Source organism: Leopardus geoffroyi, chromosome C3, assembly GCF_018350155.1.
Source record: "Leopardus geoffroyi isolate Oge1 chromosome C3, O.geoffroyi_Oge1_pat1.0, whole genome shotgun sequence".
NCBI classification, from domain to species: domain Eukaryota; kingdom Metazoa; phylum Chordata; class Mammalia; order Carnivora; family Felidae; genus Leopardus; species Leopardus geoffroyi.
The window spans coordinates 55,265,975-55,291,434 of record NC_059338.1 but is presented as its reverse complement, the minus strand read 5'-3'; the positions used below and the strand labels follow the sequence as shown (position 1 = coordinate 55,291,434).

Genomic DNA, 25,460 nt, shown 5'->3' with positions numbered 1-25,460 from the left:
GGGTATTGAAGAGGGCATTTTTTGGGATGAGCACTGGGTATTGTATGGAAACCAATTTGACAATAAATTTCATATATTAAAAAAAAGAAAAAAGAGACAAATAATAAAACAGACTTTTATTTATGTATTTTAATGTTTCTTAATTTTTGAGAGAGAGGTAGAAGAGAGAGAGAAAATATGAGTGGGGAAGGGGGAGAGAGAGAGAGGGAGACAGAATCCAAATCCGGCTCCTGGCTCTGAGCTGTCAGCACAGAGCCCAATGTGGGGCTTGAACTCATAAACTGAGAGATCATGACCTGAGCTGAGGTTGAATGCTTCACTGACTGAGCCACTCACGCCCCAGTAAAACAGACTTTTAAATACAGAGAGTCAACTGGTGGTTACCAGAGGGAAGGTAGTTGGGGAGAGAGGTGAATGAAATAGATAAAGGGGATTAAGAGATACAAACTTGCAGTTACAACATAAATAGGTCACAAGGATGAAAAGTACAGCATAGATAATATAGTCAATAAGATGATAATAATGTTGTTTGGTGACAGATGGTGACTATACTTGACTCTGGTAAGTATTAGGTAATATATAGAATTGTTGAATCATATTATACACCTGAAACTAATATAACACTGCATGTTAATTATACCTCAATAAAAAAAGAAAAAAGAAAGCAATAAAACATATTTTCCCTTAATTATAATTGCATACTCATGATCTGAATCTTTTTTTTCTCACGAATTCTCTTCATATTAATATATGGATGAATGTTGCATTGCTAGTCATGTCTTCTTTGTTCCAAAACTCAAAGACATTTGAAACACAATAATAGTAACCTGTACAATTAAATCTGAATCCCGAATTCTGATAGCATCATGAGCATCTAACATTCTCTTGGCATAGTAGTTTTTTTTAAGTTGCTATAGAAACATATTCTATAAGCCATTCTCAGAATGTTTATCTAAACCAGATCTATATAGTTATTTTGTGGGCAATATAAATAAAATATGACCATTAAATAAATACAAAATTCTTCTAAATTTTTGTAAGAACTTCATTCTCCCTGTCTTTCCCTTTCCTTCCTCCCTCTAGCCTACTCCCATCCTTTCTCTTCATTCCTTTTTTTCTCCTCCTCTGCAACATCTCTTGAATGTTTGCTATGATCCATGAGTAGGAGAACCATTTCTTCCACAGAGACAAGAGTGAAATAAGAAAATACATGCAGATAGAGGCTGATTTATATCTGGAGAGGCATTTGAAGAATTTATTGCCTGTTAACATAGATATTTCTAAGTCAGAGCAAGCCTGTTGGCTGAGAAAGAACTGGGAGTGGGGTGAGGAAGGAGGTTAGGAGAGACGGGGTTGTGTAAGATGTTTGAGAAGAGAGGTATTTTGAACAGCCACTGTGGAGAAAGGGAAAAGGAGAAAGTGGACCAACAGTAAAGAACTCCACTGAGGCCAGAGTCGATCTGCACCAAGCTTCAGGCTTGTGTGATTCCCAGAAACATTCAGAACAAGGGGGTCAAAAGAGGCAAATATTTTGATTACTTTTGAGTTAGAATTTTGAAGGGTTAGTTGGATGGAAGACAAAATGCGCAAAAGAGTTAAGGATATTGGAAAAATAATAATTGGGGAGCTAGACTGTAAAATCCTTGCAAGAAGGGAAGAAAACGAAGCCAAAAAGACCTGTAAATTTGGGGGGAATTGGGTGGTTCAGTGATGGAATTCTGGATGAGATTGGAGAATAGCAATGCATTATTCATAGTAGGTGAATAAAAGAATTGGAAGACTAGGAGTTTGTGGTCTTTAGAGTATTGGAGCTTATGATTTACAGCTGGAACAAGTCCAGGTTATAAATGTCCAGGATGTGGTCATGGGAGGAAATTGCTAAAATGGCATGCAGGTGAAAATCATTGAAAAGAAGAGCTCAAGAGACTCAATACAGCAAGAGAACTAGCTACATCATCCTCACATACATTGATGCTGCCCAGATAATGGTGGACATAAGGGTAGTAAGAAGTACCATGATTCTAAAACCTTCGATAAAGTGTGTGTGTGTGTGTGTGTGTGTGTGTGTGTGTGTGTGTGTGTGTGTAAGATGGATATCTCAGCATTTGGTAGAAGACAGCAACAAAGTGTAGTAGAGGGTGCTGTAACCAGATGATGTAAAGCTCCAAAGCAATGTTTTTTATGTGAAGGTAGAAGATTTTGGTTTGGAGCAGCACTGAGGATTAAGAAAACTTTATTAACCTTCATTCTCTTCTCCAACCCTGGGCTCCGTGAAGCCTGGAAGAGTATACAGTTTGCAGTCTCCACCTGAGACACATGAAGGAGAGATCTGGGTTTAAATGAAGGCAAAGAGGTGAGAGCTATTGTTTAGATCAGAGCATAAGTGTGTTGGAGTAATTTGATGACAAAGATGGTTCCAGATGGCACAGTGGAAAGGATTGGCAGAAAGGCAGCAAGGGGAGGAAGCGGGAAGCATGTTGGAATGAAGGTACATGCTGTTCTGCTGAAATAACCAAGAAATGTTCTTAAGAAACTTTGCCTTAAAAAGAAATTATTAATAAAAGCATAAGACATATGCAATTATATTTTAAAACAGTGCAACCTAGTGGATAATAGCAGAAACTCTGGAGCCAAGCTGCTTGGATTTGAATCCTGGCTCTACAAGTTAATAGCTGTGTCATCTTGGGCAAATTTCTTCATCTATCCATGTCTGAGTTTCCATATCTATGAAATGGGGATAATAATAATACCTTCCTTATTAGATTGTTACAAATTTTAATAAATAAATGTCTATAAAGTACTTAGAAAAGTACCTGTCACATATTAAGCTCTATAGAAGTTTTACATAAAATTAATTTCTTTCATTGATTAAAAAGTGGGATTGTGGCTGTTGAGTTTCAGGCTTGCAAAGTCATTTTTTTACTGCAGGAATTTCTGTTATAAAAGACCTTTAAAAATCCATAGATAGTTGTAGTATTTTCAGGAAGTGTATAGATGCTAAATTTAAATTTCACTCAACAAAGTTAACCCTTGCTGTCCACTTCCTTCTTGCCTGTCTTTTCTTATGGTTGTCAACATTATCACTTGTCAAAGGTTCCTTGCATTCACGTGTTGTTATCTTTATAACCCATTATGATGCGCCACCCTTTCAAAAAACAGTTGTATTACCTATGTAACTGTGTGTATGTGTGTAAACCACAGTTTTTGGTAATGGTGCCTCTAGCTGTCTATATAATGCAAATCATGTTCCCTGTTTAGTAGATCCCAGCAGAGCAGAAGGACTTAATGGAAACTTTTGCTGTGGGAGAAATTCTCATTCAGAGGAGCTTGGATTTGGTTTGAGTGTGAAGGGTGACATTAAAAAAGAGTGATCTGGTGCTTTCAACTAGTCCCAAGTTAACCAGCTAAGATTCCAGTTAAAAGAGTGTCCATGCTGTTGCCAACAGAGTCCCTGGATGGTGTTCTGGGCCAGATCATTTTGTGGTCAGCAGTCAGCAGTCAGCAGTTTGAGTTATCTGTTCAGGATGCCAGATAGATTACTAAGGGCTGTGTGCAGAGCCTGATTAGTTGTTGTCTACAGTAAAAACCGTATGAGAAAGGCAAGAGTAGAAAATACATAATAGTCCCAGGACCACGCAATGACAAAATCCTGCTGGGCAGACACTGTGAAGACTTTCAGGTCCTACCCTGGCAGTGAAAGAAGTTTCTTGATTAAATCCTAAGTGTGCTTTCTTGGAGGAATGCCCTGGTACGTAGTCCATTGTTCTCCCAGGACTCCTCCTTCTGGGAGTTTGTTCTTTGTTTGTTAACCTCTATGACAAATCTGACAAATCTGAAGTGGAAATGAGGGATTTTGACCTACTCAGGAAATGCACAGCTTTTACATCCTGCTGTCTACTTGTAAAAACTTGGGGCCATAAATATTGCTTTAAAGACGAATACTATCAAAATCTCTTTTAGGCCAAGCTTTTTGTTTCTTTGGGAACATAATTTCTTAAACATTCAGTCAGCTTCACTATCTGTTTCTAGTTAATTCCATGTACAAATAATTCTGTGTACAAAACTTCTTCCTAGACATAAATCCTGAATATATACTATTTCTTTGTTTCCTTGCCACCAGTACCCTTCCCCCACCCCTTTCTTTCTCTTTCAACTTACTGGGGTTACCTTGAGGCTACCTGAGACTATAGGTTTGGAAGGGGAGGTGTGCATTTTAAGTGTAAAGTTTGATGAGTTTTGACAAATATATACACTCACATAACTACCACCACAACCAAGATAAAGAATATTTCCATCACCTATAAAGGTTTTCTTGTATTCCTTTTCATCATCTCAGCCTGGTCCCCCACTCCTTGCTGCGGGAAACTACTGATCTGCTTTTTGTCACTATAAATTAGATTTGTCTTTTCTAGAGTTTCATATACAATAGAATCGTATGGAAAATACTCTTGGTGCCTGACTTCTTTTGCTTAGCATGTTTCTTGATATTCATCCATGCTGCTGCATTTTTCAATAGTTCATTCTTCTAAATTGTTGAATACTATTTCATTATATGGACATGTCACATTTAGTTGATCCATTCACCTGTGATGGAATTTTAGTTTATATCCTAATAGGTGATTACAAATAAAGCTGCTACAAATATTTATAAATAAGTTTTATCTATTCATATGTTTTCATTTCACTTGGGAAAATACAGAAGAGTGGAATTGCTGGGTAAGTGTATGTTTAGTATTTTCAAGAAACCCCTAACCTCTTCTCCAAAGTGATGTACAACTTTTCTTCGTAGCAGCAACATATGAAAGTTTCAGTTGCTCCACATACTCACCAACACTTGGTATTTTTAGTTTTATTTTAGTTGCAATCACTGTAATGTCTGTGTCATGGTATTGATTTGCATTTCTCTGATGACTCATGATGCTGAGCATCTTTACATGTCCTTATAGGCCATTCATAGATTTTCTTTTGTGAAGTGTCATTCAAATCTTTTGCCTATTTTATTTTTTTATTTTTTTAAAAAAAAAATTTTTTTTTCAACGTTTATTTATTTTTGGGACAGAGAGAGACAGAGCATGAATGGGGGAGGGGCAGAGAGAGAGGGAGACACAGAATGGGAAACAGGCTCCAGGCTCTGAGCCATCAGCCCAGAGCCGGATGCGGGGCTTGAACTCACGCACCACGAGATCGTGACCTGGCTGAAGTCGGACGCTTAACCGACTGCGCCACCCAGGCGCCCCTCTTTTGCCTATTTTAAATGATCTGTGTTCTTAGTATTGTTATGAGATTTAAAAAAATATATTTTGACCCAGATCTTTTACCATGTACTATAACCATTTCTTTGTTTATAGCTTGCTTGTAAATTATTATTTCACCATATCTTTTAAAGAATAAGTTTTATTTATTTGTTTCTTAGAGATTTTTTATTTTTATTTTTTCAAAGAACAAGTTTTCAATGATGTACAATTTATTAATTTTTAAAACATGATCTACATGTTTTTATCTTGTGGATAAAACATCCTTTCTATGAAATCTTCATCTTACTGAGGTTGGCAGAGATTTTTATTCCTACGTTTTATTTTAGAAGTTTTATAGTTTTAGCTTTAAATTTGGGTCTGAAAAAACAAATTTAGGTCTGTGAACCTTTTCTTTTTTTTTTTTTTAATTTAAAATTTTTTTTTTTTTTTTTTTTTTTTTTTTTTTTCAACGTTTATTTATTTTTTGGGACAGAGAGAGACAGAGCATGAACGGGGGAGGGTCAGAGAGAGAGGGAGACACAGAATCGGAAACAGGCTCCAGGCTCTGAGCCATCAGCCCAGAGCCCGACGCGGGGCTCGAACTCACGGACCGCGAGATCGAGACCTGGCTGAAGTCGGACGCTTAACCGACTGCGCCACCCAGGCGCCCCTGTTTTTGTTTTTTTTTTCAACGTTTATTTATTTTTGGGACAGAGAGAGACAGAGCATGAACGGGGGAGGGGCAGAGAGAGAGGGAGATACAGAATCGGAAACAGGCTCCAGGCTCTGAGCCATCAGCCCAGAGCCCGACGCGGGGCTCGAACTCACGGACCGTGAGATCGTGACCTGGCTGAAGTCGGATGCTTAACCGACTGCGCCACCCAGGCGCCCCTCTGTGAACCTTTTCTTGTGGATGGTGTGAAGTAAGGGTGGGTCAGAGTTCATTATTTTCCATATGGATATACAGTAGTTTCTGCACCATTTATTTTGAACAGGCTATACTTTCTCCATTGAGTTAAATTGGCATCTTTGTCCAAAACCAGTTGTGTGTGTGTGTGTGTTTGTGTGTGTGTAATCATTAATTCTGGACTCTTTTCTGTTCCATTTATTTATATGTCTATTCCTATACCAATACCACAGTATCTTAATTAGTGTAACTTTATAATAAGCCTTGAAATCAGATAGTGCAAAATTTTTCATCACTGCTTTGGTTATAATAGGTACCTTACCTTTTCGTTAAAATTTTTAAATCAGCTTGTCAATTTCTACAAAAAACTTAAGAAGATTTTATTTGGTGTTACATTAAATGTATAGCATTGCTGTCTAATATGCTAGCCATTAGCAACATGTGGCTATTAAAATTACAGTTAAAATTAATTAAAACAAAAGAAAATAAATTAGTTTCTCAGTCACACCTCATTTCCAGTGCTAAATTACCACATGTGACTAATGGCTTCTGTATTGGAAAGCCTACATAAAGAACATTTCCATTATGGCAGAAATGTGATTTAAGCTAATACACTTATTACTTCTGGTAGCCTTTTATAGTTTTTGAGAGAGATAGAGTGTGAGCTGGGAAGGGGCAGAGAGACAGGGAGAAAGAATCCCAGCCAGGCTCTGTGCTTGGTGCAGAGCCCTATGTGGGGCTTGATCTGACAACCATGAAATTGTGACCTGAACTGAAATCGGGAGTTGGATGTGCAACTGACTGAACCACCCCATTCTCCCTGCCTTATAGATTTTCAAAAATATTCTACATTAACAGTCTTTCTGTATGTGAATAGTTTTACTGTTTTCTTTATAACCTTTGTGCAATTGAATCAATTTGTCTTTCTTTCACTGACTAGGACTTCCAGTAGAAGGTTCAGTCAAAGAGTGAAAGTAGACAATTTTATTGACCTTTTCAAATAATCAGCATTTAGCTTAATTGATTATATTTATTGTTTGTATTCTATCAAATTTATTTCTGCCTTTTATTATTTTCTTATTTCTTCTTACTTTGGATTTAATTTGCTATTCTCTTTCTAGTTTCTTGAGGTCGAAACTTAGATTATTGGTTTTAAACCTTTTCTATTTGGTAATAGTAATATTTTAAAGTTACAGGTTTCCTTCTATTTAATTAGTTGTGTACTACAAATTTTGACACGTTGTGCTTTTATTTTATTCAGTTTAAAATATGTTTAAATTTCCCTGGGACTTAATTTTTGACCCATGGTACTTTAGAAATATGTTGTTTAATTTCCTAATTTTTTGGAAATTAACTTTCTGATATGATTTTATTGCTTTTATTTTATCATTTTTTAAATGTTTATTATTTATTTTGAGAGACAGAAAGAGAACATATGAGCTGGGGAGGGGCAGAGAGAGAGAGAGAGAGAGAGAGAGAGGGAGAGAATCCCAGGAGGCTCCACACTTAGCGTGGAACCCAATGTGGGGCTCAATCTCACCACTTGAGCCAATATCAAGAGTTTGATGCTTAACTGCCTGAGCCACCCAGGCACCCCCGATTTTATTCCTTTTAAATTTGTGGAGATTTGCTTGTTTGTAGCACATACGTTCCATTCGGATAAATGACCAATGTGTATTTAGGAAGGATGTGTATTCTACTGTTGTTGAATGGCTTGTTCTATAGAAGTCTTATAGACATCTTCACATAGACGTCTTCTTTTTATTTACTCATTATCTTCACATTTTATTTTATATCCTTCAGCATTTTGTGCATATTTATAACAGCTTTTTTTTTAGCATAGCCTGTGAATTCCGCTGTTTCAAAATGAGATACTGTTGGAGGATTTTTCTTCCCTCCTGATTGTGGTTACATTTTCCTTCTTCTTTGTGTTTCTAGTGATTTTTGTTTGAATTTGGATATTTTGAATTTTACTTCATTGAGTGCTGAGTTTTATTCTTTAAAATGTGTTGGACTTTGTTTAAGTGAATAGGTTACGTTACTTGCAGATAGTTAGATTTTTTTGAAGCTCATTTTTAGGTTTTTTTAAAAAAGTGAGTCTGGAGTACCTGTGCAGAGGTTTGACCCTTTTGGTGCTTCAAATCCAGCAGATCTCTCCACTCTAGCTGGTGGGACTGTAATGACTCTCAGTCCTGTGTGAACTCTTGGAGTTGTTTGGTTTAGAGCTCCCTGAAAGTTGTTTTTTGCTCAGCCAGGTGGAATTTTACCTTAGGCATGCATGCATTCAAAGACTCAAGGAGACCCTTAAGCCCATTTCTAGAGCTCTTTCTATTCATAGCCCCCTTTTATCTGGCACACTGTTATGTATATTCTAGCTGTCTTGGTCTCCTTGAAATCCAGTCTGTGTCTCCTCAACTATGCATGACTGCTGGGCTCTCTTTGGAGTTTTCCTCCTTGAACTACAGTCCAGAAATTTTCTCCATGCAGAAGTTGGTTAATTTTATGGTTATGTTATTTGTGTCTCTACTCTCAGGTATCACAGTTCTGTGCAACCCATTGTTTCCTGTCTGAAAACAATTGTTGCATATATTTTATCAGTTTTCTAGTAGTTTACTAGGATAAAGTCATGTCTGAACTTGTTACCTCTTTTATAGCAAGAAACAAAAATCACTGAGCTCCTTAGCTTAACTGAAAATTATTAGTGACCTTTTTTTCCTGAGCCTTTTCAGTCTATTCTATTGTTCAAGTTACAAGAACAGTTGGCTTTTTCAAACATTAAAAGACCCAAAGCTCTACCTTCTCTCTAATCCATGCTGTTTCTGCTTGCAAAATGATAAATTTCTTACGTGAACTCATCTGTTTCTTAAATTCCTTGCTTTAAGCAACAAGGAACGATCAATATGAGTTAACACTTTGGCTCTTTCTAATACCTTCTCCTCTCAGTAGGCACTTAGTCTGCCTCACAAGGTATCACATGAAGCAGCCTTACAAAACATACAGCTATTGCATGACATGAGTCTTGATCTTTTGGACTTGCTATATTTGTTTCCTTGCTACCTAATCTTGGTAAGTTAAGTTTTCATTACAGCAACTCTCTTCTGCAAAGTACCACTATTTTTACTAATATACAGAAATAAGTACAATGAAACGTGTAATGGTGCAAACAGTAGAAACGTCCATCCTGGGCAGATTTTCAGGGTAGTGTGGTGTTTCTTGTCTATGAGATAATTCAGATACCCGGATAGTTGCATTTATTATCCTTCGGGACAAGGTTTTTGCTGGTTTGCATTTGTTACCTTTAGGTGCTTACTATGGTTAGATCTATCAAGTGGAAGGTGATAGAGCAGGCAGGCGTACATGTGAGGAATTATACAGACCAAGTCTAGAAGTGGCACATATCACTTCTCATATTCCACTGCTTAGAACTCAGTCACAGGCAGATTGTAAGGGAGATTGTAACTCAATTTTAAGGGAGATTTGGAAATATAGTTAAGCTGTATGCCAAGGAAGAAGGAAATGGATTTAAATAGACAAAAAATATATGGATTCTTTTTCTTTTGTTTTTTCATGCCTTAGTCTCTTTTGCAGTACTCTATTTCTAAATTTTCTTTTCTTTGGAGTAATTCCTTCTCCATTCCCTCCTTATTTTCTTTCTCTCTTTGCCTTCTCTTTCTCTTTTCCCTTCCTTCCATAAATACTAAAACTTTCAAGTATTTTTCTAAACTCTGGGCATACACATTGGTGAGCAAGACAGTCTATGCTATTATGGCAATAGTAATTTTTATGTTTTCCATTTTTAACTTAATATTTTATCTAGTACCACATGTAATAATATTACCTGATGGCTTAAAAATGAAAACTGTTACTCAGAATTGTTGGAAGTAACAATCCAATAATGTTAATGGAAACTTATAGGAGGAAAAAGATGAAACTATTCCTATTCATCACTGATTGCTTTCAGAAATAAAAGATTCCATAATCTTTGCCAAACAGAAACAACAACATTTACTTCAAACTCCCCCCAATCCCACCAAAACCCAAAACAACAACAAAAAAAATGCATTAACTGAAGGACATGTAATTTCCTAAGTCTGTTTTTAATTTTGCCATATATATGTTTACACTAAGCTTTTCATGGATTTTGTTTTTCATTGCTGTTGTTTCAGTGTACACTGTGTTCTAGATTACTTTTCTGGCAACTGCTAATGTGGTTCGTGGCTTGGTGTTTTCCCATTTCTCCATTAGATGAAACAACACACTACTTAAATTTAGTTGCATATATAAATGAAAGAAATGGCAGTGCTCTTATAGGGAAATTATCATATTGACAACAAACCTAGATAACATGGTAGAATGTTATCATATTTCTTTTTTGAAATTTGTATTTTAATTCTTGTCTGAACCTAAGAGAAATAAATATGCTTATTTTTACTCTCATTTATTCATTTAATAAATAAACATTGGCTGAGTTTCCACTCTGTGTTTGGCACCTATATGAATTGCAGGAATGTGTAGAGTAGACGTCGTCCTTATTCATAAAGAGATCATGACCTGCTGGGTGAGAGAGACAAAGAAGCAGATCCTTTCATATAAGAACTATAATTTCAGTGTATACAGAGAGCCTTGAAGGCACAGAGAAAGGGCTCCAAACTTACGCATGTGGGAGGCTGATTAAGGATCTGCAGGACAGGCCTGTAGGATATTTTGAAGGATAGGTAGTAGTCATGGGCTGGGGAGATGGAGTAGGAGGACCCTAACCTTACCTCATCCCACAGATACAACTAGATAACGCTTGCATCAACCTAAGCAACCCAGAAAACAACCTAAAGATTGACAAAACTAACTCCACAACTAAAAGTAGAGAAGAGGCCACGTAGAAGGTAGGAAGGATGATGACACAGTCTGGAAACAGACTGTGGCCATCCACAGTGGGGAGCGAGCTGGTGGCATGGAGAAGGATGGAAAACAGACTTTCACACTGGGGAGCCCACAAATGGGGAGGATGAATCCCTATAATATTTGCCTTTGAAAGCAAGACAGGCCAAATTTCACGAGTTCTTGCAACCAGCAGGACTTAAACCCTGGAATTTAAAAAAATTGGCAGGCTCAGCTCTGGGAGAGCCTGGAGGGTATTAGGAAGCAGAGTCCTTGCCCTTAAAGAGAGAGCATGACAAACAGCCTGTAAAGATACAGTGTAGAACCAGCAGTGTGAAAAATGCTGGGGGAAGATGGGAGGGAGACTGATTTGTTCATTTCAGAGCATGGCCCAGAGAGACATGGATCACAGGGAGACCCCTCCAGGAACAAAGGAGCTGGAAGGTGCCATTTCCCGTCCCTGTCCAGCATAAACAACGGCCACCTGTGGGAACCAGCACAGCCTCATCACTCCTTACCTAACTTGCTTGTACCAAGGCCTGCCCTACTGTACTTCACTGGATCCACCCTTACCAGTCATGCTGGCCTCAGTCCCAGCACTGCAGGCCCTCTCCCCCATAAACCCCACATCTTTCTACCCATGTGTTTTGCAGGACCTCAATTCTGACAGTGGGGGCAGGTCTTGTTTAGTAGGCATACCACAATACACCTTGTAAAAAAAATGTGCCCCACCCCTGCTGGGAACCAAACACTGCTCACAATAGGCAGAGAGAGCCTCTGACGACAACTATGCTGAAAGAAAAAGGAGCTAAGACTCAACAGCGGAGCATACGCAATACTCATAGGAGACACTTCTTGAAGTGCCAGGCTCTAGGGAACAAGAAACACTACACTTCAGGGCACTATAGGACCTCTTCTTCATAAGGCTATTATCCTTAAGAGCAAGAGAAGTAGCTGACCTTCCTAACACAGAGAAATAAGCTCAGAAAGTCAGACAAAATGAAAAGACAGAGAAATATCTCCCAAATGAAAGAACAGAACCAAATTACAGCAAGAGACCAAAGTGAAATGGATATAAAAAATATGCCTAATAGAGAATTTTTTTGAGAGAGAGAGTGAGAGAGCAAGAGAGTAGTCAAGCAGGGGAGGAACAGAAAGGGAGAGAGAGAATCCTAAGCAGGCTCCATGCTGTCAGCACAGAACCCAACATGGGGCTTGACCACAAGCACTGTGAGATCATGACCTGAACTGAAATCAAGAGTCAGATGCTTAACTGCTTAATTGATTGAGCCATCCAGGTGCCCCAAGCTGATAGAAAATTTAAAGTAATGATCATAAAGATACTCACTGGACTGGAGAAAAAAGTCGAGGACATCAATGAGACCCTTAATACACAGATAAAAAAAGAACCAGTCAAAGATCAAGAACATAATAAATGAAATTAAAAATACACCTGAAAGAATCAATAGGCTAGATGAAGCATAGCAACTAATTATCGACCTGGAAAACAGATAATAGTAAGTAACCAAGCTGAGCAAAGGAGAGGTAAAAGAAGTTATGCAAAGTGAGAATAAATAGTCTTAGGGAGCTCAGTGACTTCATCAAGCATAGTAACGTTTGCATATAGGGATCTCAGAAGGAGAGAGGAAAGGGAGCATAAAATTTATTTGAAGAAACAATAGCTGAATATGTCCTTAATCAGGGGAAAGAAACAGATACTAGATATAGGAGGCACAAGGATCCTCCCAAAAATTCAACCCAAGGAGGTCCACACAAAGATACATAGTCATTACAATGGCAAAAAGCAGCGATAAAGAGCAAATTTTGAAAGCAGCAAGAGAAAAGGAAGACAGTTACATTTAAGGGAAACCCCAGAAGGCTATCAGTGGATTTTTCAGCAGAAGCTTTCTAGGACAGAAGGGAGTGGCATAATATATTCAAAATGCTGAAAGGGAAAAATCTTCAGCCAAGAATATTCTATCCAGCAAGACTATCATTCAGAATAGAAGAAGTGATAAAAAGTTTCCAAGACAAAAACTAAAGGAGTTCATGGCCACTATACTAGCCCTACAAGAATATTAAAGGGGACTCTATGAGTGGAAAGGGAAGACCGTAAGTGAGAGTATGAAAAGTAAAAAACACAAAAGCAGTAAAAATAAATATTTATATAAAAATCAGTCAAGGGGCTCATAACATAAAAGTAGGCAAAACATGACACCATATACCTAAAATGTGGTGGTGGGAGTTGAGGGGGAGAGGAGTAAAGAAATGAGTTTAACTTAAGCAACCATCAACTTAATGTAGACTGATATATGCAGAAGATGTTATATACAAACCGAATGGTAATCACAAATCAAAAACTAGTAACAGATGTGCAAAAAAGAAAGGAATCCAAGTATATCACTAAAGAAAGCCAACAAACCCAGAGAAGAAAGGATCAGAGAAAATCTATAGAAACAAGCCCAAAATGACAAAGTGACAATAAATACATATCTATCAATAATTATTTTGAATGAAACTGGACTAAATGCTCCAATCAAAAGACATAGGGTGACGGAGTGAATGCAAAATTTGACCCATCTATAGCTGCCTACAAGAGACTCATTTCAGGCTGAAATATACCTGCAGATTGAAAGTGAGGGGACAGAGAAACAATTACTATGCAAATGAATGTCAAAAGAAAGCGGGGGTAGCAATACTTACATCATACAAAATAGACTTTAAAACAAAGACTGTAACAAGAGACAAAGAAGGACAATATACAGTAATAAAAGGGACAAACAAACAAGAGGATATAATAATTAAAAATATTTATGTATCCAAAATGAGAGAACCTAATTACATGAAACAGTGAATAACAAACATAAAGGAAATAATCAATAGTAATACAGTAGTAGTAGGAGACTTTAACACCCCACGTACATTGATGGAGATGGAGAGATCAGACCAACAGACAATCAACAAGGAAACAGTGGTTTTGAATGACACACTGAACCAGATTGATTTGAGAGACATATTCAGAACATTCCATCCTAGAACATCAGAATATGCATTTGTTTTGAGTGCACACAGAAAAATCTTCATAATCCTAATTTCATATATTAGGCCACAGAACAAATCTCGACAAATTCAAAAACATTGAAGTCATACCATGCACCTTTTCTGACCACAATGCTATAAAACTGGAAACCAACCACAAGGAAAAGTCTCAAAAAAGCAGCAATATATGGAGATTAAATAACATGCTACTAAACAATGAATGGGTCAACAAAGAAATCAAAGAAAAAATAAAAAATTACATGGAAACAAATGAAAATGAAAACACAATAGTCCAAGATCTATGAGATGCAGCAAAAGTAGCTCTAAGTGGGAATTTTATAGCACTAAATGCATATATCAAGAAGCAAGAAAAATCTCAAATAAATGACCTAACTTTACACCTAAAAGAGCTAGAAAAAGAAGAACAAATAAAACCCAAACCCAGCAAAAGGAAGGAAATAATAAAGATTAGAGTAGAAATAAACAGAATAGAATTCTCAACTGGAAGATGGCGGTGTAGGAGGACGCTGGGTTCACCTCCTCCTGCTGATCGCTTAGATTCCACCCAAATCTGCCTAAATAATCCAAAAAGCCACCAGAAGACTAGCAGAACAGACTGTCTGGAGCCAAGTATAGATGAGAGGCCCACAGACGAGAGTAGGAAGGGCGGAGAGGCGGTGCACGCTCCACAGACTGGCGGGAGAGAGCTGGGGTGGTGGAGGGGCAGCCCCCCCCGCAAGGCAGATCCCCGAGTCTGGCTTGCAAAAGCAGACGGGCCAGACTGCGTGAGTTCTGATAGCCAGTGGGAAACATCTGGAATATTAAAAGTCAACAGCTCTGCTCTTGGAGAGCGGGGAGAGTGAGAGGGCACCAGGAGGGAGAGTTGCTGAGCCCTGGAAGACAGAGCTCGGCTTGGCGGGAAACAAAGGCGCTGGCTAGCACCATATCCCTCTCCCATGCCCCAGCCAAAATCCCAAAGGGAACCAATGCCTGTTACCAAACTTACTTGCACCATGCAAACACCCAATGCTGTGTTTCTGTGGATCTATCCCTCTGATGGGTCTCCCTCCCTCCTGGTGGGGACCACCAGGGCCCCTCCCGCAGGGGACTGCCAACAGCAAAGTGAGCTAAGCTTGCTCCTCCAACCCCTGTGCACCTTGTGGATCCACCCCATCTAATATGCCCTTGGCCAGATCCTATCAAAGCAGCACCACAAGCCTGGCAGTGTGCAAGTAGCCCAGACAGGGACCACACCACTCCACAGTGAGTCCTGCCGCTGGGAGAGGGGAAGATGAGGTACACACCAGTCTGACTGTGGCCCCAGTTGTGGGCTGGGGGCAGACATTGGGTCTAACTGTGGTCCCACCCACCAACACAAGTTACTCCGGATAGCACAGGGGAAGTGCCCTGCAGTTGGGAGCCACTGCAGGGACTACCCAAAATGATGAAATGGAAGAACTCTCCTCAAAAGAAACTCCAGGAAGTAGCAACAGATAACGAATTGATCAAAAATGATTTAAGTGATATAACAGAACAAGAATTTAGAATAGTAGTCATAAAATTAATCACTGGGCTTGAAAAAAGCATAGAGGACAGCAGAGAATCTATTGTTACAGAGATCAAGGGACTAAGAAATAGTCATAAGGAGCTAAAAAATGCTATAAATGAGGTGCAAAATAAAATGGAGGCGACCATAGCACAGATTAAAGAGGCAGCGGAGAGAATAGGTGAATTAGAAGATAAAATTATGGAAAAAGAGGACGCTGAGAAAAAGATAAAAAAAATCCAGAAGTATGAGGGGAGAATTAGAGAACTAAGTGATGCAATCAAACAGAACCATATTCGTATAATAGGAATTCCAGAAGAGGAAGAGCGAGAGAAAGGGGCTGAAGGTGTACTTGAACAAATCATAGCTGAGAACTTCCCTGATCTGGGGAAGGAAAAAGGCATTGAAATCCAAGAGGCACAAAGAACTCCCTTCAGACATAACTTGAATCGATCTTCTGCACAACATATCATAGTGAAACTGGCAAAATACAAGGATAAAGAGAAAATTCTGAAAGCAGTTAGGGATAAACAAGCTGTAACCTACAAAGGGAGACCCATAAGACTAGTGACAGACCTATCCACTGAAACTTGGCAGGCCAGAGGAATGGCAGGAAATCTTCAATGTGATGAACAGGAAAAATATGCAGCCAAGAATCCTTTATCCAGCAAGTCTGTCATTCAGAATAGAAGGAGAGATAAAGGTCTTCCCAAACAAACAAAAACTGAAGGAATTCATCACCACTAAACCAGCCCTACAAGAGATCCTAAGGGGGATTCTGTGAGTGAAATGTTGCAAGGACCATAAAGTACCAGAGACATCACTACAAGCATGAAACCTACAGACATCACAATGACTCTAAACCCATATCTTTCAATAATAACGCTGAATGTAAATGGACTAAATGTTCCAACCAAAAGACATAAGGTATCAGAATGGATAAAAAAACAAGACCCATCTATTTGCTGTCTACAAGAGACTCATTTTAGATCTGAGGACACCTTCACATTGAAAGTGAGGGGATGGAGAACTATCTATTGTGCAACTGGAAGTCAAAAGGAGGCTGGAGTAGCCATACTTATATCGGACAAACTAGGCTTTAGATTAAAGGCTGTAACAAGAGATGAAGAAGGGCATTATATAATAATTACAGGGTCTATCCATCAAGAAGAACTAACAATTATAAATGTCTATTCGCCAAATATGGGAGCCCCCAAATATATAAAACAAATAATCACGAACATAAGCAACCTTATGGATAAGAATGTGGTAATTGCAGGGGACTGTAATACTCCACTTACAACAATTGATAGATCATCTAGACACAGGGATCAGTAAAGAAACAAGGGACCTGAATGATACATTGGATCAGATGGACTTGACAGATATATTTAGAACTCTGCATCCCAAAGCAACAGAATATACTTTCTTCTTGAGTGCACATGGAACGTTCTCCAAGATAGATCACTTACTGGGTCACAAAAGAGCCCTTCATAAGTATACAAGAATTGAGATCATACCATGCACACTTTCAGACCACAATGCTATGAAACTTGAAATCAACCACAGGAAAAAGTCTGGAAAACCTCCAAAAGCATGGAGGTTAAAGAACACCCTACTAAAGAATGAATGGGTCAACCAGGCAATTAGTGAAGAAATTAAAAAATATATGGAAACAAACGAAAATGAAAATACAACAATCCAAATGCTTTGGGATGCAGCAAAGGCAGTCCTAAGAAGAAGGTACATTGCAATCCAGGCCTATCTCAAAAACAAGAAAAATCCCAAATACAAAACCTAACAGCACACCTAAAGGAACTAGAAGCAGAACAGCAAAGACACCCCAAACCCAGCAGAGGAGAGAAATAATAAAGATCAGAGCAGAAATAAACAATATAGAATCTAAAAAAACTGTAGAGCAGATCAATGAAACCAAGAGATGGTTTTTTTTGAAAAAATAAACAAAATTGATAAACCTCTAATCAGGCTTCTGAAAAAGAAAAGACAGAGGAACCAAATAAATAAAATAACGAATGAAATGGAATTATTACAACCAATCCCTCAGAAATACAAGCAATTACCAGGGAATACTATGAAAAATTATATGCCAACAAACTGGACAACCTGTAAGAAGTGGACAAATTCCTAGATACCCACACACTACTGAAACTCAAATGGGAAGAAATAGAAAATTTGAACACACCAATAACTAGTGAAGAAATTGAATCAGTTATCAAAAATCTCCCAACAAATAAGAGTCCTGGGCCAGATGGCTTCCCAGGGGAATTCTACCAGACATTTAAAGCAGAGCAAACACGTATCCTTCTCAAGCTGTTCCAAAAAATAGAAAGGGAAGGAAAACTTCCAGACTCATTCTATGAAGCCAGCATTACCTAGATTCTCAAACCAGACAGAGACCCCCACAAAAAAGGAGAATTACAGGCCAATATCCGTGATGAACATGGATGCAAAAATTCTCAACAAGATACTAGCAAATCAAATTCAACAGCATATAAACAGAATTATTCACCATGATCAAGTGGGATTCATTCCTCGGCTGCAGGCCTGGTTCAATATTTGCAAATCAATCAATGTGATACATCACAATAATAAAAGAAAGAATAAGAATCATATGATCCTGTGAATGGATGCAGAAAAAGCATTTGACAAAATTCAGCATCCTTTCTTAATAAAAACCCTCAAGAAAGTCGGGATAGAAGGAACACACTTAAACATCATAAAAGCCATACATGAAAAGCCCACAGCTAATATCAACTTCAATGGGGAAAAACTGAGAGCTTTCCTCCTCAGATCAGGAACGTGACAGGGATGTCCACTTTCACCGCTGTTGTTTAACATAGTGTTGGAAGTTCTAGCATCAGCAATCAGACAATAAAAGGAAATCAAAGGCATCAAAATTGGCAAAGAGGAAGTCAAGCTTTCACTTTTTGCAGATGACATGATATTATACATGGAAAACCCGACAGACTCCACCAAAAGTCTACTAGAACCGATACATGAATTCAGCAAAGTTGCAGGATACAAAATCAATGTACAGAAATCAGTTGCATTTTTGTACACCAATAATGAAGCAACAGAAAGACAAATCAAGAAACTTATCCCATTCACAATTGCACCAAGAAGCATAAAATACCTAGGAATAAATCTAACCAAAGATGTAAAAGATCTGTATGCTGAAAACTATAGAAAGCTTATGAAGGAAATTGAAGAAGACATAAAGAAATGGAAAAACATTCCGTGCTCATGGATTGGAAGAATAAATATTGTTAAAATGTCAATACTACCCAAAGCAATCTACACATTCAGTGCAATCCCAATCAAAATTGCACTGGCATTCTTCTCAAAGCTAGAACAAACAATCCTAAAATCTGTATGGAACCGCAAAAGACCCTGAATAGGCAAAGTAATATTAAAGAAGAAAACCAAAGTGGGAGGCATCACAATCCCAGACTTTAGCCTCTACTACAAAGCTGTAATCATCAAGACAGCATGGCATTGACACAAAAACAGACCCATAGACCAATGGAATAGAATAGAGACTCCAGAATTGGACCCACATATGTATGGCCAACTAATCTTTGACAAAGCAGGAAAGAGTGTCCAATGGAAAAAAGACAGTCTCTTTAGCAAGTGGTGCTGGGAGAACTGGACATCAACATGCAGAAGAATGAAACTAGACTACTTTGTTACACCATTCACAAAAATAAACTCAAAATGGATGAAAGACCTAAATGTGAGACAGGAAACCCTCTGTAAGCCTTTAGGTGAGTGTGCTTTTCCTCTCCCAATCTCACTTCCTCATCTGTATAATTGAGATAATAGTACCTATCTCATAGAGTTGTTTCAAGTGTATGTCCACCTCATAATCAAGACTCAATTCATGGTCTCTATTATTATTTTTATCTGAGTGTTTAGATTCCCAGTGAAGTGCTTTGGAAACATGCTGCCTTTGAATCTCTTCTGGCAATGGCTTTTTGAGTATAGGTCTTGAGTCCACCAGCAGGAGTTCATTGATTATTTTTTAAGCTGCCTATTTGTATAACTAAATGTGAAAAGAAATAATCTCCTTTGCTATCTCCTTTGCAGTACACCGCTAAGCATAGACTTCTCTGCCTTTGCAGAAATAAAGGAATAGTAAAGAAAAAACTTTTAAAATTTCACTTTTATTTTTATTACATTATAAATATACATAATTAAAAAAATAAGTTCCAAAAATAAGTTCCACGCTTAACAAAAACTGTTAGTCCCTTGCCCACTCCTCCTGACTCTTGATTACTGATTTGTAGAGTCTATCACTTTCAATCCTTTTAGCTTTCTTTTGGTATTTACATCCATATTTCTGTGTAATCTGTTTATACTACCGTTTCTTCATTTTTTATTTTTAGATATTCACTTTTGACTCTTTACTGTAGAGAAGGATTTAGCTGTCTTATATCTCTCTCCCGTACCCACTTATACTAACCATACACATATACACTTACCTTCCCGTGTTCTACTAATATAATTATATTTAAATATTTATGATTCTGAAAATATCATTTGCAGCTGAGCCATGTGTCAATTATGATTACATTTCCTTTCTTACATGATATTGCTGTCTTCAAGGTTGATAGTTGTCTCTCTTTTTGTTTGTTTGTATAGTCTTCTATATATCCATCACCATTGCTTTCTCAGCCTCTCCGTCAGGAGTCTATATCTTTTAATACCTTAAAACATTGTAGGCATTAGGTATTCTATCACCTTCATTGTTTTTTTCTTGGTGGAGAAACACATTTTTTCAGTAATCTGCACCCTCTCATTCTAACAGATATTGATTGTTCTTCTAGCCTAGTACTGGGATCCACACCATCCTGAAAAGTCCCTTCTTTTCTTGGTTATATTATATTTCTTCCTTCCTAGATCTCTTTACTTCTCTGTCAGTTTGCTTCCCATGTTTGGTGGACCACACCTTTTAGTAGTTTCCAAAGAAAAAGAGAAATGGAAGTAAAATATTTTGATATTCTGCAAGTCTGAAAATATCTTTTTCTACTGTCACATTTATTGATAGTTTAGAATTCCAGGCTAGAAATAGTTTTACCCTCAGAATTTTGGAAACAACACTCTATTGAGTTTTAGTTTCCAATTTGTTGCTGGGAAGTCGGATGCTGTAATAATTCCCAAACTTTCTTTTGTCATGCTCTCACCTTAAGTTCATTATGAGCTTATTAGGATATTTCATTTGTTGCCAGCATTTGAAATCTTATACTGATATATTGTGTGTGTTTTTCATATTGTGTTGGACACTTGATGGGTTCATTCAATGCATAATTTCATCTTTCACTTATAAGATATTTTCTTGAATAGTATGTCCCCACCCCACCAATTATTTCTGTTTCATCTTCTCTGTTTTTCTGGAATGCCAGTTATTCAGATATTGCATCTTCTGGATTATTTCTCTAGTTTTAAAGAAGTTTTTCTTTTTCTATTATTTACTTCTATCTCTTTTGTTTTCTGGAAGAGTTTCTAACTTGGTCCTCCAACCATGTGACTAACATTTTTTAAAATTTCTACTCATACTTTTAGTTACTGAGAATCTCTTTCGTTTGTTTGAATGTTTCCTTTTATGACATTCTGTTCTTATTCAATGAATACAATGACCTCTCCTTTCTTTCTGAGGGTATTAATAAAAATAATAAAGTTTTCTTCCATGTTTTGCATTATCTTTGTTTTCTCCTGTTCTGTTTTACAACTTTTGTTTGTTTTGGTCTCAAAGACTCTCCTTGCTATCCACTCACGTTTAAAATTATTTTTTTTAATATTTATTTTTTATCAAAGCATAGTTGACATACAATATTGTATTAGTTTCAGGTGTACAACATAGTGATTCTACAATTATATATGTCACAGAATGGTAAAATAAGTAAGTCACATGAATGAAAAGTACAGTGTAAGGAATATAGTCAATAATATAATAAATTTGTATGATGACAGATGGTAGCCTACACTTACTGATTTATATTCAAAAGTGAAATAGTAATAGGTGATTGGAAACTCTCTGTGGGTGTGCTTGGCCAAAGGAGTTAGAGGCTTTGCAGTAGGATGATTTATTGGGCTGTCTTGATCAGAGTTCCTCTGAATTTCAATATCTATGTTTTCCTCTTAGAATGGTAAATTTCCCCAGACCGAGTTGTTCCAGTTTCCTGCTTGGGGGGTTAAATTCTGCCATCCAGCTTTTTCTTAAACTGGACTGAGGAGAGAGGTCTCACCATTCAGTATGTGGAATTTCACTTAATCACCCTCTTTTAATACCTGATGCCCTCGAACTGGGCCAGGTGCCCATTAGTTCAGTTTTCCATAGTTCAGTGTTTCCAGAGAGTAAATCTGCACTCTCCTGCCAAGATGGACCAGGGTGGCTTTTAGCTGTGTTATCCATGGAAATCTTACTGCTTTCATCCAGCGCTCTTGTTTTCAGCCTCAGCTGCCACCACTGCTCTCCATTATTGTCAGAGCTATTCGTTTTCCTGAACCTTTCTGAGAGGCTGTGATGTAAATTATCCAGCTTCTGGGCTTCTCCTGTCATTGGCTTTCTTGGATGCAGTTTTCCTCTTAGGCTAGTCTGTTAAGTTAGTTAGCAGTCATCCTGCTGGGTTTCCAGTTTCAAAATTTTTCTTCAGTTCTCTCCCATTTTTTTTTTTTACTTTCTTGTTTTAAACCTTTTTTATTTTTAAAATTCTTTTTATTGTGAGAGGCAGTATATTGCATGGGTTCTGGATGCCTAGACCCATGTATGACCTTGAGAAAGTTACTTAATCTCTTCCTGCCTTAGTTTCCTCATCTTAAAAAAATAGTAGTTGGAGTCCTTTTTAAGATTAAATGATTTTTTTTAGAGTAAATGATTTAAGACATGTAAAGCATGTAAAACCATAGCTGACCTAATAAATATTAGCCATTTTAGAGTGCTTTCAGGTAAAAAGATAAAGGTGTGTGTTCACTTTATCATGTTTAACTGGGAGTCCAAAGAATGCACTTAAAGATTTGAATCACTAGGCAAATATTGTTTATTTTATCTAGTGAAGGGAGCAATGGGCAAAGACAATGTATCTGGTGTGCTACGTAAAATGTCTAGGTTTTTACATTATTTTATTACGTTATTTTATTTTATACCTTGGAAATTGTGGTTTCCAACTCTTTATATTATAGATGAAGAAAACTGAGACCCAGAGAAGAGAGTTAAGTGACTTTCCTTGAGACTAGAATCCAAGCCTCAGGATTCCTAGTTTGGTCTTCTTTCTGTTAAGTCATATTTTTTTTTCTGAGGAACCGGGAATGCTGTGAGACTTGAAACTTTATTCTTAGTGATGACACTATCCTATACCTAATTTTCTTATAATTTGTGTGTCAAGTGCTCAGAAATGGATCAATAATCAGCTTTGATTTATGATACACTCTCTTCATTGGTCCATGTGTAGCCTACTTGTTTGTTTTCAGTAAAGTAATACATAAAAAAATTAAAGCACCCATATCATGTGCAGGACCTTGGAGGAAAATTTTAAGTGTATAGTTTCCATATATACATGGTACAAAAATAAACTCATATATTTAAAATTATTGTGGTGATATTATGAATGGGTGGTTTTATTTTATTTTATCTTAAATGTTTATTTATTTTTGAGATAGAGAGAGGGAGGGGCAGAGAGAAGAAGACAGAGAGAGAGAGAGAGAGAGACAGAGAGAGAGAATCCCAAGCAAGCTTTGTGCCACCAGCGCAGAGCCTGTTATGCAGGGCTTGAACTCACAAACTGTGAGATCATGCGTGACCTGAGCCCAAACCAAGAGTTGGATGCTTAACCAACTGAGCCCCCCAGGTGCCCCTGGATGGGTAATTTTAAAACTCTCCTGCTCATCACATCAAAATTTACCAGACTGGGATAGCAGTGGATCAGAAAACAAAATAAGAGAGAGGAACAGGAAAAGGACCAGAAATATGAGTACCTTGCATTTAGTCTTGGGACATATATGTCTCTAAAATTTGTTAGTCTTCTGCATACTGTGTAATAAAGTGGGTTGGTTTGTGATACAGGTTTAAGAACCATTGGAGTCATCACCAAATTGGATCTTATGGATGAAGGAACAGATGCCAGGGATGTTCTGGAGAACAAGCTTCTGCCTCTTCGCAGGGGTAATGTACTGTGTCCTATACAGGATTTGCTTTGATGATGTAGCAGAGAAATGATTGGGAAACCAATGCAAAGCTTGGCTTTATGCCTTCACAGTTGTGAGGAATAATGTATTCATGATTAGTTATACTTTTTATGGAGTGGCATAATGTTCCCAAGTGATATATTAAAAATGATCCAATAGGAGAACTATTTCTTAAAATAATAGGAATAGGAAAACAGGAAAAGGAAGGGTTTGAAGGGGGGTATAAATATTCATCATAGACTGCATAAATATATACTGTTCTGTTTTAAGTGTGACTTATTTACTTGCCCACCATATGACAAAACTGCTAAGAGACACGCTGTATTAAAATGTACAGAGCTTTTAAGGGCAAAAGACATTATTGTGTTAATGCTAAGAAATTATCATTAGCCACACGAACCAGCCTTTGTTAAATACTGGTGTCTCAAACTGAGTTCGTAAAGGGTTCAATTCTTCAGTCCTTAAAAATAATTTTGCCTGGCTTATTCAGCCTCTTCAAGAGCCTTGAAATCTTCCCAGAATAAACAACAAAAAGTATTCCAAACCCCATTGTATGTGTTGTGTTTCAGGTTACGTGGGGGTGGTAAACAGAAGCCAGAAGGACATAGATGGGAAGAAGGACATTAAGGCTGCCATGTTGGCGGAAAGGAAATTTTTCCTCTCACACCCAGCTTACAGACATATTGCTGATAGGATGGGGACCCCACACCTGCAGAAGGTCCTTAATCAGGTAAAAATGTTTTCTCAAGCAACAAGAACAATTATGAAATATGTAAGTCACTATTAGAATTTGTATTTCATTTTAATATTCATTTTTTTCCAAAATAAGACATTCAGCTTAAATGATATGAATTAAAAAACGAATGTAAATATTTAGTTCCACATTCCTACTGTTCTCAGTGAGTAGAATCTGCTTTAATGTTATTCAAATAATACTGCTCAAAGCAGAAGTATATACTTATTTAGGAACAGTAAACAAGGGTATACATCAGCGCCCATTTTACTCACAATATGTAGTTATCTTAAGAAATTAAACTTGTATATTTCTGAAATGTTGATTTGTTGGGATCTGGTTTCAAAATGTCAACATGTAATAGTTAGCTTAGATTTCCCTAAGTTAGAAATCCTTGTAAGCTCATTGATCTCCATTCATCTAAGAAGTTTTTCCAGATTAACCCCTTTCTCTGCACAGATAGACTTGGGTCCCCATCTTCCAACATTCCATGCACTTACATACTTCTTCCATAAAACCTCAGTACATTTACTTTTTACTTTTTTTTCCCCATATATTCTCCATCTCCTGGGGAAGTTAAGCATCATCCTTAGTGAGTGCAGGGCTTCCTCCCTGAGTTTTGATTACATTGACCAAATGGTGAGCAGCTGTTCTCACCAACAGAATTATAAGATATGCTTTAACTTTTATTTATGAGTTTTAACAGTCAATTAATCAAGTCATTATTGCATGTTCTGATTGTTTGCTCCTAGAAGGTGTCAGTAGAGACTAACACAATAGCAGGCTACTTGTGACATTGGACCTGAACCATTTAGGCAAAACAATTGAACAAGTTTTAGGAAAAAAAAAAAACAGGCAGTGGTATACTTCTATTTTTTGTGACATAACATAGACTAATGTAAAATTTGTGCTTTTTACTTATGG

The 25,460-nt window shown here is 37.4% G+C and overlaps 1 protein-coding gene across 14 annotated transcripts in view; it reads left to right on the top strand.

The window, feature by feature from the left end:
- DNM3 (dynamin 3) overlaps positions 1 to 25,460 on the top strand; it is a 559,650-nt gene that overhangs the window by 170,761 nt on the left and 363,429 nt on the right. For all 14 annotated transcript variants that reach the window (XM_045452915.1, XM_045452913.1, XM_045452909.1 and 11 more), the window contains exons 5-6: positions 23,682 to 23,780; positions 24,373 to 24,533. In XM_045452915.1, coding sequence (XP_045308871.1) covers positions 23,682 to 23,780; positions 24,373 to 24,533 — 260 coding nt within the window. The remainder of the gene's footprint in view (positions 1 to 23,681; positions 23,781 to 24,372; positions 24,534 to 25,460) is intronic.